At 37.6% G+C, this 12124-nt stretch overlaps 3 protein-coding genes across 3 annotated transcripts in view; 1 reads left to right on the top strand and 2 right to left on the bottom strand.

Annotated features, from left to right (window-relative positions):
- The first annotated feature begins 339 nt into the window (after positions 1-339).
- The window catches only part of LOC132792934 (uncharacterized), a 30578-nt gene continuing 18793 nt past the window's right edge, over positions 340-12124 (top strand). Inside the window, 9 exon segments of the mRNA XM_060802473.1 lie at positions 340-735; positions 2265-2447; positions 4656-5418; positions 6216-6308; positions 6379-6436; positions 8741-8877; positions 8940-9113; positions 9787-10977; positions 12018-12102. Coding sequence (XP_060658456.1) covers positions 2422-2447; positions 4656-5418; positions 6216-6308; positions 6379-6436; positions 8741-8877; positions 8940-9113; positions 9787-10977; positions 12018-12102 — 2527 coding nt within the window. The 5' untranslated portion in view covers positions 340-735; positions 2265-2421.
- On the bottom strand, positions 6346-7305 carry LOC132790132 (MICOS complex subunit MIC13 homolog QIL1). The gene is given in 2 exon segments (XM_060798574.1): positions 6346-7087; positions 7089-7305. Coding segments are annotated over 2 exon segments (534 nt in total). The 5' UTR covers positions 7286-7305; the 3' UTR covers positions 6346-6750.
- On the bottom strand, positions 7910-8690 carry LOC132790133 (MICOS complex subunit MIC13 homolog QIL1). Its single transcript, XM_060798575.1, has 2 exons — positions 8336-8690; positions 7910-8262 (listed from the first exon to the last, which is right to left on the bottom strand). The coding sequence occupies exons 1-2, from the start codon at positions 8358-8360 to the stop codon at positions 7910-7912; spliced, it is 378 nt and encodes a 125-aa protein (XP_060654558.1). The 5' UTR covers positions 8361-8690.

The following is a 12124-nucleotide window of genomic DNA, read 5'->3' as shown; positions in this document are numbered from 1 at the left end:
TTATTTATTATTGCTCTCCAGTTCCCCTAAAAGTATCAAATGTAAAATAAATTTGATCAAAATTAATAAGATCAGCCTATTTTGTTAATATTTCAAGTCAACTATTTATATTTAAACATACACATACATATATAGTAAACATTAAATAATCTTGTTGCATCAATATTCCCCTTATGTGCAATGACATCATCCATTTTGAGTAAAACATCTAAAATTAGTTCAAATTAACATTTATTGTGTCTTCTAGTTCAATTTCATTCTGTTAAGCGCAGCTGCAGCGCTAGACTAGCCAAGCAGTCACTAACAGAATTCATTCAAGTACGGCTGAGCAATGGGGCAGACGCTTAAAAATCAGTGAACCAGATTGCTGGTTCATTTTAATGGACCGTTCAAGTGAACTTGTTCAGAACTAAATGATACAACTCTAACATTTACTGCGTTCGGTGTGTGCGATAAAAGTAAAAATACGATTTTCAGCAGTAAAGAATTTAAAAAGTTTAGAAATTGTTATTAAAACACATGAGAGCAATATAGACATACATATGTGTTCACATCAAATCAAATGTGAGAGAAGCGTCAACCTAACAACGCGTAAAAAGAATGTTGCGCAGTGCGCTAGCAATTCAATCGAGCCCTGTAAAAGAAAAAGGCAACAGTCAAGTGCGCGAGTGTGAGTGTGTATATACGCTAGCATATGAATAAACACATATATACATATGTATGTATATTTACTTGGTGAGTGTGATGATCCAACCAGAGGTGCTTTCGGGTCGTGCTTTTTTTTCTCCTATTCCTTATTGTATTCGTGACACAATTTGAGATACATATGTATGTATGTTTGTGCACATTAAACAAAGCTTAAAAATGACAAAATCAGATGAATAACGAAAATTTGTGAATGTACATAGTCTGTGTGAGTATACATATGTATACTATAATGAAATTAGTTTTCGACCAATTACTAATACAAAATAAACGTAAATAAAAAAAAAAGAAAAACAAATGTGTGTTGCTAACAATGATTTGTGTGTTTGTGCGTTGTCGTCTCGCCCGTGCCAAAATATTCGTCACGCCCGCACCTCTGTATCCAGCAGTAAGACAGAGCAAAACAATATGGCTGCCGCCGCCACTTGTTGGATGTTTTAAAATATTAACTATGCAGATTTTGAAATATGTGTCTTGTTTTTTTCGTTGTTGTTGTTGTTTATTTGTTTTAGTGAATAATTAGAGAATATTCTATTAAATGATCACGTTCGCATCCCCGATTGTTTTGAACACTTTATACATGTGCAGTGTATACATAAGCATTTGTTTGGCTGTGCCTGTGCCAGTGCGTGAGTCTGTGTGTATTTGAATGTGTGCATGCATGTGTATGCATTTCAGACTAACTCACACACGCAGACAATACACTTACACCCCAGAGGTACTTTTGTATGTGAAAACTTATTCAATTAAATATTTGCGTCCCAATTTATATTACAAGTTGAAAGTTTACTTCATTCCTTACAAATTGTAAATGACGCGTCTTGGGTTTTAATTGTAGTCAAATGTAAAATGCACTGGCTTCTTCGTACAATGCAGTGCAATGCATTTAATCAACGAATGCATTGATAATGCCCCCACTATCGTCTCAGCTACATATATGCATATAATACTTGTCTGTATGTATGCACATATATCTCTGTACATACACTTTATATAGTATGTATGTGTGCGCATTTGTTTTGTCACTTTTGTATTTCTTAAATCATCGGGTGCTACGTTTTTTTTTCGGTTAAAACCAGTTCCTGCCACGCCACGCCTCCCAAAATGTATTTTGTTCTGTGCTAAGCAAAGCTAGTCAATATGTATTTCCAACAACAACAACATAGGCGCGATTTTAGCGGAAGTTTTCAGAGAGCGCTTTTCAAGAGCTTAAAGGAGAGGGCGGCTCTCTAGTGTGCGTGTCTTTGATTATTTTGTTGCACAGACGGCAATTTCCCCTTGGGCGACACGAAAAGAGTCAGTCAGTCCGTGATGTCAGTTGGTCTGTGATAATTCAATTGTTTTTATAATGAAAAAAGCGAAAAAGAAAATTAATAAAACTAATGCGTTGTAACAACCATGGGTAGTCACTTTTAAATGACACTTTTCAACAATTTGAACTGTATGCAATATTTAAAGCAGAGACTTTCGGAACGTGTTTCAAATGAATTTTTAATTACACAAAACAAAAAACTAACTCAAGCTCTGATACGAAAATTCGTAAATTCGTCGTGTTTCAGACGAATTCAGTGCCTTACTATCGAGATTTGGATATCTATCGTATATTAAATACTCATTGAAATAACAATCCACCGCCTAAGGAAAGTGCAAGTATTCATTGCAATTCGCTTCAACATTTGGATTTATTTTTGTAAAAAAAACTTCGCACATTACTCTATGGATGACCCATCAATCAAAAAGCGGTAAGTAAGAGATATCCACTATGAAACTTAGAATTTGAGATTTAAGTGAATGCTTATCCATAGAACTCAACATTTAGCATGGAAAACATAATTAGTTTGTCACGAAGTGAATTCATTTTATCTCGACCAAATTTGCAAATTTATATATTGGGAATATCCAAATATTTTGGCACTGATTCGGTTTGCTAGGTTTAGCCAAGATTGAATTTTAGACATGTTTTATTTTGCCTAAATCAATTTGTCAACGTTAGTTTCCGAAATCTGAACAATATTTTGCAAAAAGCTCTCTTGAGTTGTCTTGGTTCTGGCGTGCGACGCCTTTTTTTCTTCCATTTTCTTTAGTACATATTATTTATATGATTATTGTGGTTGCCTGTTTCCTTGGAAATGCAAGTATACTGCTTCCAGTTAAGATAATAGGACTTGATATGCTTTTGTGTATATAGTAAATGCATCGACATGCAGTGCATGCACTCAAGAAAATACATGTACATACATATGTATATAACAAAAACTTAAGTGTGTCAGCTCTGGAATGAAGGTTTTTGTTTTGTTTTTGTTTTCAGTGTGTGCAATATTTTCATTTTGCAGTTGCTTCATTATTTGCTTATCCTCTATTTAAGTTTTAGACTTCAAATAGTTGTTATTACGTGCCCTTATTAAGGTCTGTTGTGGAATTATCTATTAAATAATAATTTAAATATGTGATGTGTTGTACTTGAATTTTTTTTTATATTTGTAATAATTTAGGTGTGAAATTTTCAATAGTTCAAGTTTATTCTTAATAAATGTTTATTAACGCGATATAAGATGGGATTAATAATTATACTCTGTATCAAAAACTATCACTTAAATTATGAACTAGGATCTTAGATCTCACAGATAATCTTGAAAGGTTTAAAAAAATGGGGTAGAAATCTGTTGATCGTACGGCTTTTATAGCTAGAGATGAGTAAAATTTATGAGATGAGTATTAATGTATGTCTTTATTGTTTGTGCTCTCACCTTTGAAATATTTAAATTTGAATATTTAAAATACTTGCACTTATGTATGTAAATATACAACAACAACTTAACACATGACCATCGACCATAAAGAGAATTTCAAAAGGAATTTGACTGGCATTAACGATAGCCTAAAGGTTAACAGTAGTTAACATTTCAAATAGAAAATGTAATTTTAAAATCAATTGCAAAATAACAACTACACAGAGAATAAATCGTTGATTTGTTGTAGTAACCCTATGTAAAATTCTTATTTTATCAGACAAGAAAAGATAATAAATCAATTGATTTAATGTCGAATTTTTGGAATGTTTATAATACTATACGAAGATCTTCATATGCATGTGTACATATATAGGAATTGTTATATATATAGAATGTACTGCAAAAATGTTGTTTATTTTAGGTTCGATAGAGATATTAATTTGTTTAATTTCTAAAAAGTTTCACATATGTACATATGTCACTAAAATACATCATGTGCTATAAATGTGATAGATATAAGCTAGCTCGAACTAGATTACTGCTACTTGTCTGATAAACTGAGACCATCCGAGTGGGAAAGGGGGGAACTCACCGACTGTGGCTTTAAAAAAAATACAATTGATATGTATCATCGATAGTGTCATCGTATTTTTTGCAAGCTCTGGTGAATACGAGTGTATTTAGATATTCATAGGCATGTGTGTTTTGTAGACATATACTATGTATGAATTCAGTTGTACTACAATCAATTTATGCAACAAAGAGCATACAGAAATTAAATTGTATCTATTTTATGGCTAATTTAATTTGCGCTCAATTAAAAAAGGTCAAACAGTGGTCGTTTTGTTTGGTGAGTTGATCTCGCTTTGGCTTTGGCCGTGGCACTTGCTATGGACATGATTTGTTTGATTCGCTCTCGACGAAATTCCACCACAACCACGAACCTAGGAACCTACGATCCACACCCACATCCATGCTTATCCCAGTGATTAGTCCGCTAAATCTGCATATAAAAGTATGTAACCATGTAACTAGTAACGGGCCTCGATAATTGCACTGAACACAGACGTCATTGTTATGCACTTTTGTTCATTAGGGGGAACGTAAATCTCTATTGTATGATTATCTGTATCTAAAAATGGCATTTCGTTTGTTTATTGATATTTTTAATGTATGCTAATGTATCATGTTTCTTCGACTTATTTTGGCATTTTACAGATTGATTGATTTTGGTACCGATGACCATGAGTACGATGAAGTTCAGGAGCTACCAGAGGAATCAAACAATCCGTTATTGCAGCCAACAAACGCGTCACAAAGTAGCAGCAGCACTGGTGACAACCCTGGCACAGCCGAAGTTGGCGGCACAGCGACAGCTATTGTGGATACGCCGCCAGAGTTGCCACCACCAAAGCAGAAATCTGTAAAGAATTCAAAGAACAAACAAAAGCAAAAAGCCAATAAATCAAAAATACCACGATCCCCGTCCTTGGCCAGTAGTTTGAGCTCCTTGGCCAGCAGCTTCAGTGGCAGCCATAGCAATAGCAACAACAATAACAGCAACAACAATAACAACAACAACAATAGCGTCCCACCGCAGACGCCGCCGTTGCCAACCAGTTACCAGCAGCAGAATAAAAAGAAGGCGAAACATATGAATGGTGCGGATAATGATGGCGGTGCAAGTGCTACTCCGGTGGCCGCACCCATCACCAGCCCCGCATTGTCCAGCAATCCCCCGGATCGCAAGAGCAACGGCAGCAATAACAACAATGGCAATAAAGCGGGATCTGGTGATGGCGTTGGCGATGTCAACAATCTGGAGACGACGCCATGCTCATCGGGTAACCGGCGACCCACGATACAGATAACTCCCATTCCCCAAGTGACGACTCCAACCACTCCAAATCCAGCATCACCAAAAAACTTTCAGTATTTAACATTAACTGTGCGCAAGGATGAGAATGGCTACGGCATGAAGGTTCGTAACATGATTATTTTTATAAAGTATGTGGCGCAAGCAAAATATCGTGACGTAATATAGTATTTGGATATAAAATGATTAGTTTCCTTAACGATTTCGAAATCTCTTTTTCTCACAAAGCTTACATGAGTATTAAATATTATTTATATAGCAAAAATACTATGAACGAGTTCATAAAGTAATTGAGTCGACTTATATTTATCTAATTAGTAATCTGTATGCTTGTAGTTAAAACTTTATCTAGAGAGAAAAGAAACGTCATAGCTGATTAGGTTTTCTGCTGGTTTACATTTATGTGTAGCGCAATAATTATATTGAATATTTAAAATATTAATCAATAGGTCTCGATGGATGAGGAAATGTCATTGTTTTGTAAACTTGAATGTTGTAAATTCATCAGAACCAGAACTAGCAATTGATGTGGTAGAGAGTTGTGTTCATTGGTTCAATAGAAAAGTATTTTTACACTCAGTTCTTACCAAAAGTTATTTAATATATTTTGTTTCCTTCGTTTCCAACAAAGTTGGGAGAGCTTGTATCCTTCTATGTTATTCTTATCTAGGTCATATGCTTATTGTAAAGTTATGACGATCAGTATATAAGACCTCTCATTCGATACCCTTCACACTATTAGATCAGCGACTACTGCCTGACGCATACTTTGGCTTCAGCCTCTAAATTTGCATTAAAATCGAAATAGCCACATACAAACAGAATCTATATTTAAAAGCTGTCATCAAACGTCATTTAACTGAGTCATCAACTAAATCGCTTATGCTGTTTATCTTTCGCAGGTCTCCGGCGACAATCCGGTTTTTGTGGAAAGTGTTAAGCCCGGTGGAGCAGCTCAAATAGCTGGCTTGGTTGCCGGCGATATGATTTTAAAGGTAAATGTACACTTCTCAAATAAATAAATTGTATCGATGTGTAATGAGCCCGTTTATCTGTTTATTGTAGGTTAATGGACAAGAAGTGCGGCTGGAGAAACATCCAACTGTGGTCAGTTTGATCAAAGGTGCGTATAAATATCTCGACTGTGATTTGAATTCCTCGTTTTGCAATTATAAGTCTTTAAATGGCCCACTGTTCAGGATTTCATCACGTTGCTTGAATAACTTGGTAATACTATCAGTTGCCAGAGCATCAGAGCCTTTGGTATAAACTATTCGAGTCCTTGGACACTCACACTTGCGGGGTCCACACGGATTTCGTTTTGGACACACGGCTTTATTGTCGAACCAACCTTCTGCCTCTCTGCGATCGCATTTGGGACATTTACATTTGGAGTCAGGCAGTGACTTTTTATTTTCAGGCTCCTTTACGCAATAGTCACTGTAGGGCGATTTGGGGGCATTTTTTAGGCACAAGCCCCGGGTCATCCTTTGTGTTCGGCTCTGAACACTTGCAATCCGGATTGGCTTCGGAGCGTGGCTCCAATGGCATCACTAGTGTCTTGTCATCGATGATTAATTGGCGGGCTTGCTTCTCCTTCTCGAGCTTACGCTTCCTTTGGTACTCATCGTATGCTTCCTTTATGCGACTTGCGTATTCGGACACAATGCCGGGGATCTGTTCTGCGACCATGTGCACGTATGTGGGACACATGCTAAGGAAGCCGAATATTGTCATCACAGCGTGATTGTAGTAATAAATGCCCAAATATGATTTCTCCCTCTCGGGGGGGCAAATCGGGTACGTGAATGTTTAAGTACTGACAGGCATACTCGGCATATGGTCTGGCGCGATCTCTTGATTCGTTGTAAACCTGGACAGAATCATCTGATGAATCCCAAATGTTTAAGCGACGCGTGGTCAAAATGACAACAGCAACGACGCTGGTACGCAATACTAAATCCAATATCATCTCGAAAGTTGTTGGCAGAAAGTTATTGATAGAATTTGGAAATGTACTGACAATTTGGATTGTCGAAATCGAAACATTAGCCGCCTAAGCAAGCTTTCGTTTTCGACAGGTGATATCATCCTTAATCATTGGCGACTTCATGGGTCTTGTCATGTCCAACTTCTTATGAGGCGTTTTCCTCTGCATTTCTCTTGAACGCTGCACATCCTTGAGAGCCGCCTTAAAACTGCCCTCATTTATGATGTTAGCGGTATCTTTGAGAAATGCATTTTTCCAATCGGGCAGGCGATGAGAAAAATATAATCCTCTCTCCATAGCATTATAGTAGTTATTCTGAGCTATGGAGCACAATTCACGGATTGTTAACAATTCACAATCTTTGACAGTTCGTTTCTTAAACTGCGCAGACACATTGAATTTAGTGTCTACATCCGGATCAGCCCAAACACCCATATGAGTGGTTCCAAGAATAACGCCCGTGAGTAAGCCTAAACGTGAAAGAAACTTAAACGCCATTCTATTGCGCCTAAAAATGTGAACTACAATTTAGGTGCCAACAAATTTGATAGGAATTTTTATTACTGCTGAAAATTTGGAATGAATATTATATTGCTTGGAGTTGGCCTACTTTGCTGGTGGTTTGCCGTTGATCAGTTGATTGAGAGTATCTTGAACATCTTCGGTGAAGCGAGAACAGTATTGCGGCATTCGACTAATTTCTATAAAGCCGGTTCTTACGCTATCATTCCATCCATCGATCCATGACTCGCGCCATGTTTTGGTTGAGTCCTTATTGACACTGCAAAACACATTACAGTATTTCTGCTTCATTTTCTCCACATAGGGCTGCATTTGACATTTGGCATCCTCATAGATTAAGGTCGTTCGATCTGGGCTATCCCAAACACCTAGTTCCCTGGTCGCCCAGACGGTTCCAGCTACAATAGCTATTTTCGTGAGCAGCCAGGCCATTGAGCCTAATGCAAATAATATTCACGAGCGATCAACAAAAATTTATATAATTTAAAATGTAAATTTTTAGTGGAGTACCGTTGAATCGCCTACTAATCATCATCGGTTTTAAACAGACTTTTTAAATTGTCTTGCATTAGCTGTCCGAAGCGACGCCAATGGCCGGGTATTTTTTGAAGTGACTTCCATGTGCCGTTTAATGCTGATTTCAATTCTTTAGCCCACTCTGGGTCACATGGTTCACACTGTGGCTTGCTGTCGTCCTTATCGAAAAAGATTAGTTTGGGCAAAATATTTATATTCTCATTATGGATTTTTGCGCTTTCTTCAGTGTCCCATAAGCCTAGTTCCTTGGTTATGTATAATGCACTAGAGGCTAAGGCAAATTTTAGTAAAGTCAGAAAGGCCATTTTACTATTCTTTTCAATATCTGACAATCTTCCCAAAGGTAATCTTCTAATAATGTTGTTATATTCCAAATAGCTTCCACAATTGTTGAACTGGCTGTTAAACGAAGTCATAAGATGACACGGCCAACCTCTGTTGGCATTGTTCCCACCACTCCGATACTCTCTGGACGTGATCGCACCGCCTCAATTACTGGCCCACAGCCCGTCGACGTAAGCAAATGTTAATCAAATTTACACGACCCTCAAATAAATATTTATATTTATAATTACAGAGCATAAAGCGTCGGGAAATGGAGACGTATAAGATCCAAACTCTACAGAAGATGTTAGAGCAGGAGAAACTGAATCTCGAGCGTCTTAAAGGCGATACAAATAACCCCAGCTATAAAGTGTCGGAGGCAAACATTCGGAAGTTGCGCGAGCAATTGCGCCAGGTGGGGGCTGAGGTGAGTCGTCGAGCCTCTGCAATCAGGCAAAACTATAGTGTCTTTTCATCTTCTCGTCTTGTTATTGCCGTTCGTATCAGTGTACATACATACTTATCTATATAATACATATTATATACACAGATATATGTATAATTTTCGATGTCGATCTTCCGCATGTGTACATTTATTTATGTATGAAAAATATTTGCACACCATTTGTTTTTATGTCTACCTGCTTTTTGATTTTCAAGTCCCACGTTTCTATATGGGTGCATACGTATAGATGTGTGCGAATTTTTGAAATACCCTCCTTAATTAGTCTTGTGCGAGGGAGAGGGGAAGGAATCTGTGGCAGATTCCTAGTCAGTCAGTATGTGTCAGTTAGGGAATCTTTGGCTTTACCTAATTCATTTTGCATTGTTCAAGCAATTACTTAAAAACAAATTTAACCGAATTAAAAATAACTAATATTACTAAACAGCAGACACAAACAGCAAATCATAAATGCGGGTCTACTTGCGCAATTAAAACATACATATACACATATATACCGTGTGGAAGTGTATCTATGTACTTAAGTATATACGAACAATGAATACTCTGAATACTTATTTGCATTGTGTCTCCCTCTCTACAAAATCGAATTGATTAAACTTAAACCTAACGTAAACTGAACTTAAATTGCATTTAGGATACACCAACAATAAAATATCAAGCAGCTGCTGCAAGCGACAAAAATTCCGAATTACTAATGCACAATCAAATTCTAAATTTGTCTGCGTCCTCCGTTACACCTCATCACAATCAGCAACATCACCTTCACAACAACAACAACACGAACAACAACAACAATCATCACCTCCAACACCACCACCAACACCAGGCTAGCGCACCACAGTCACACCAAACACAACATTCATCACCTGCATTCCTATCGCTATTGCCACGTTCGCTTTCGTCACTTTCGCTGGGAACGCGAAAGAATAAGATCGATAAAGACTTCGTATCATCGCCATTAAACCACACAACGGACCTGTTGCCCCATCAACGAACCGCGGATGTCATCAATTCAATGACCCAGTCCCTGCATCAAGGATTGCTCCAGAGTGTCCAGCGAAATTCGCAGCAACAACTCGTGTATCAGCAACAACAGCAGCGCCTGAAGGAGACATTGAAACCGAACTCGGGATCGAAGAGTAAAAATAAGTTTTCCATCTCAAAGAGTTTGATCGAAGAGGACATACCGCCACCGTTGCCACAAAGGAATCCGACACCGCGTCAGTTAACCTTGGATTTTGGCAATAGCAGCACTATGCATTTGTTTGCTCCCATCTCCGATCTGGATCGAGCTGGCAGTCCGCAACGCAATTCGCCGCAATCAAAGACATTAACTGACAGTCCTGCCAACGTCAATAACAATAATAATGGGAGCAGTGGCAGTGCCAAATCGAAACGTTCCAAAGTCAAGACAAAAGCTCTATCCGATCCCAAAATGACGACACAAATGTTTTTGCAAATGGAAACGGCGAGTGGTGGCGGCACAACAGCTGGTGCTACAACTGCAGATATGGCTGGCAATAGTGGTAGCAATATCGATGGGGATTGTGTGCCACCGCCATTACCACCGCGTCAGCCGGGCATGTTGTCCGAGGAGAGTAATCGCGGTAGCTGCCAGAATCTCAACAGCGTTCGAGCGCAACCAAATTCCCTAGGTACCGTATACAATTATCCACTTGTTTCCACCTGCACTGCGGTGCAGAGCGACAATATGAAGGCAGCTTTTCCACTGTCGCAGCGACCAAATATAGTCAAGCAGTTGCAGCAGCACCAACAGCAGCAACAACAACAACAACAGCAGCAACAACAACACGCCGGCACTACAGTAAGTAATCAAAGTTCTCTCTCACTCATTTGTCCATAACATACTAAAAGAATCAAATTACCATAATTGATAGACTAACACACATTGCTTAACACATGCTGATTCAGAACAACACTCATCTATCCACTATTTACCTGTAGTTCTTTAGCCTTTCTTTTATCCACTGGTAAATGCTATTATTACTGAAATTATCATCATTTATTCATCTTTGTTTATTTGTAGAAGTTGTGTTTTTTTTGTGGATTTTATGGATCATCCCGTTACATCTTATTGTATACTCATTTAACTGTTTATTGATCACTAAAAGCAATTAATACAATTGCAGCAATGGGATAATGGGCTGTAATTGGCATTAATTTACCTTGCAGCCTTGAAATGAGGGCCATTAAATTGGCAAACTTTCTAGATTACCATTCTGTTTGTCCGTGGCATGAATTTATTCAGCATTTAATTATCAAGTTCTTTAAAAACCATGATAAGCTTCTCAATATTTTCTTAGAATTTCTGCAAAAGAGTATGGGCTCTTCGCTATCTCGAAATAATAATACAAACCGAATGCAGTCTCTTGTTTACCCGTTTTATGAGTGCAGCGGGCATAAAAAACGGGAAAAAATGTTTATCTAATGCGTTTCGCGGGGAATATCTGACCTTTATTTACACACTCTATATGTTATATCTGCATGTGAATGTATATTCATACATACTGTATAAAATGAACTAACAAATACATAAATGACACATCAGCACTCGCAATCTCTATTACTTCTTGAACTTCCAGCACATAAATGACACATCTACACTCTTTTTCCTCTTGGTATCCCCAGCACACTTTTCCTGTAAATGTTTAATGTATGATTTAATATTTTCTGAATATTTTTATAATAATCAACTATCACAGTTTTGGATTTATAAATATAGCACGTTATGTATTTTGATATATTTGACTCCTTTTAAGTTATATGTTGTTTATCTATGTACTTGCATACCATTGTAATGGCAAAGTATACAAATTTAATCAATTTTAAATTGACTTTTAACAGGCCTTAGGTCAAACCCCGCAGCTAGCTCAAATGAAGCATCGACGCGTTGGTTCTTCCCCGGATAATATGCATCCCAGACATCCAGGTTAATGCGAACAATAAATTAA

This window comes from Drosophila nasuta, chromosome 3 (genome assembly GCF_023558535.2).
Source record: "Drosophila nasuta strain 15112-1781.00 chromosome 3, ASM2355853v1, whole genome shotgun sequence".
Taxonomy (NCBI): domain Eukaryota; kingdom Metazoa; phylum Arthropoda; class Insecta; order Diptera; family Drosophilidae; genus Drosophila; species Drosophila nasuta.
Note: the sequence above shows the minus strand (reverse complement) of the source record. Positions and strands in the feature narration are given on the sequence as shown.

Coding starts and splice junctions, on each gene's coding strand:
- LOC132790133 (XM_060798575.1), bottom strand. CDS start 8,360: ATGATGATTAGTAGGCGATTCAACG. Junction 8,263..8,335: donor GATTAGTAGGCGATTCAACG/GTACTCCACTAA, acceptor TATTTGCATTAG/GCTCAATGGCCTGGCTGCTC.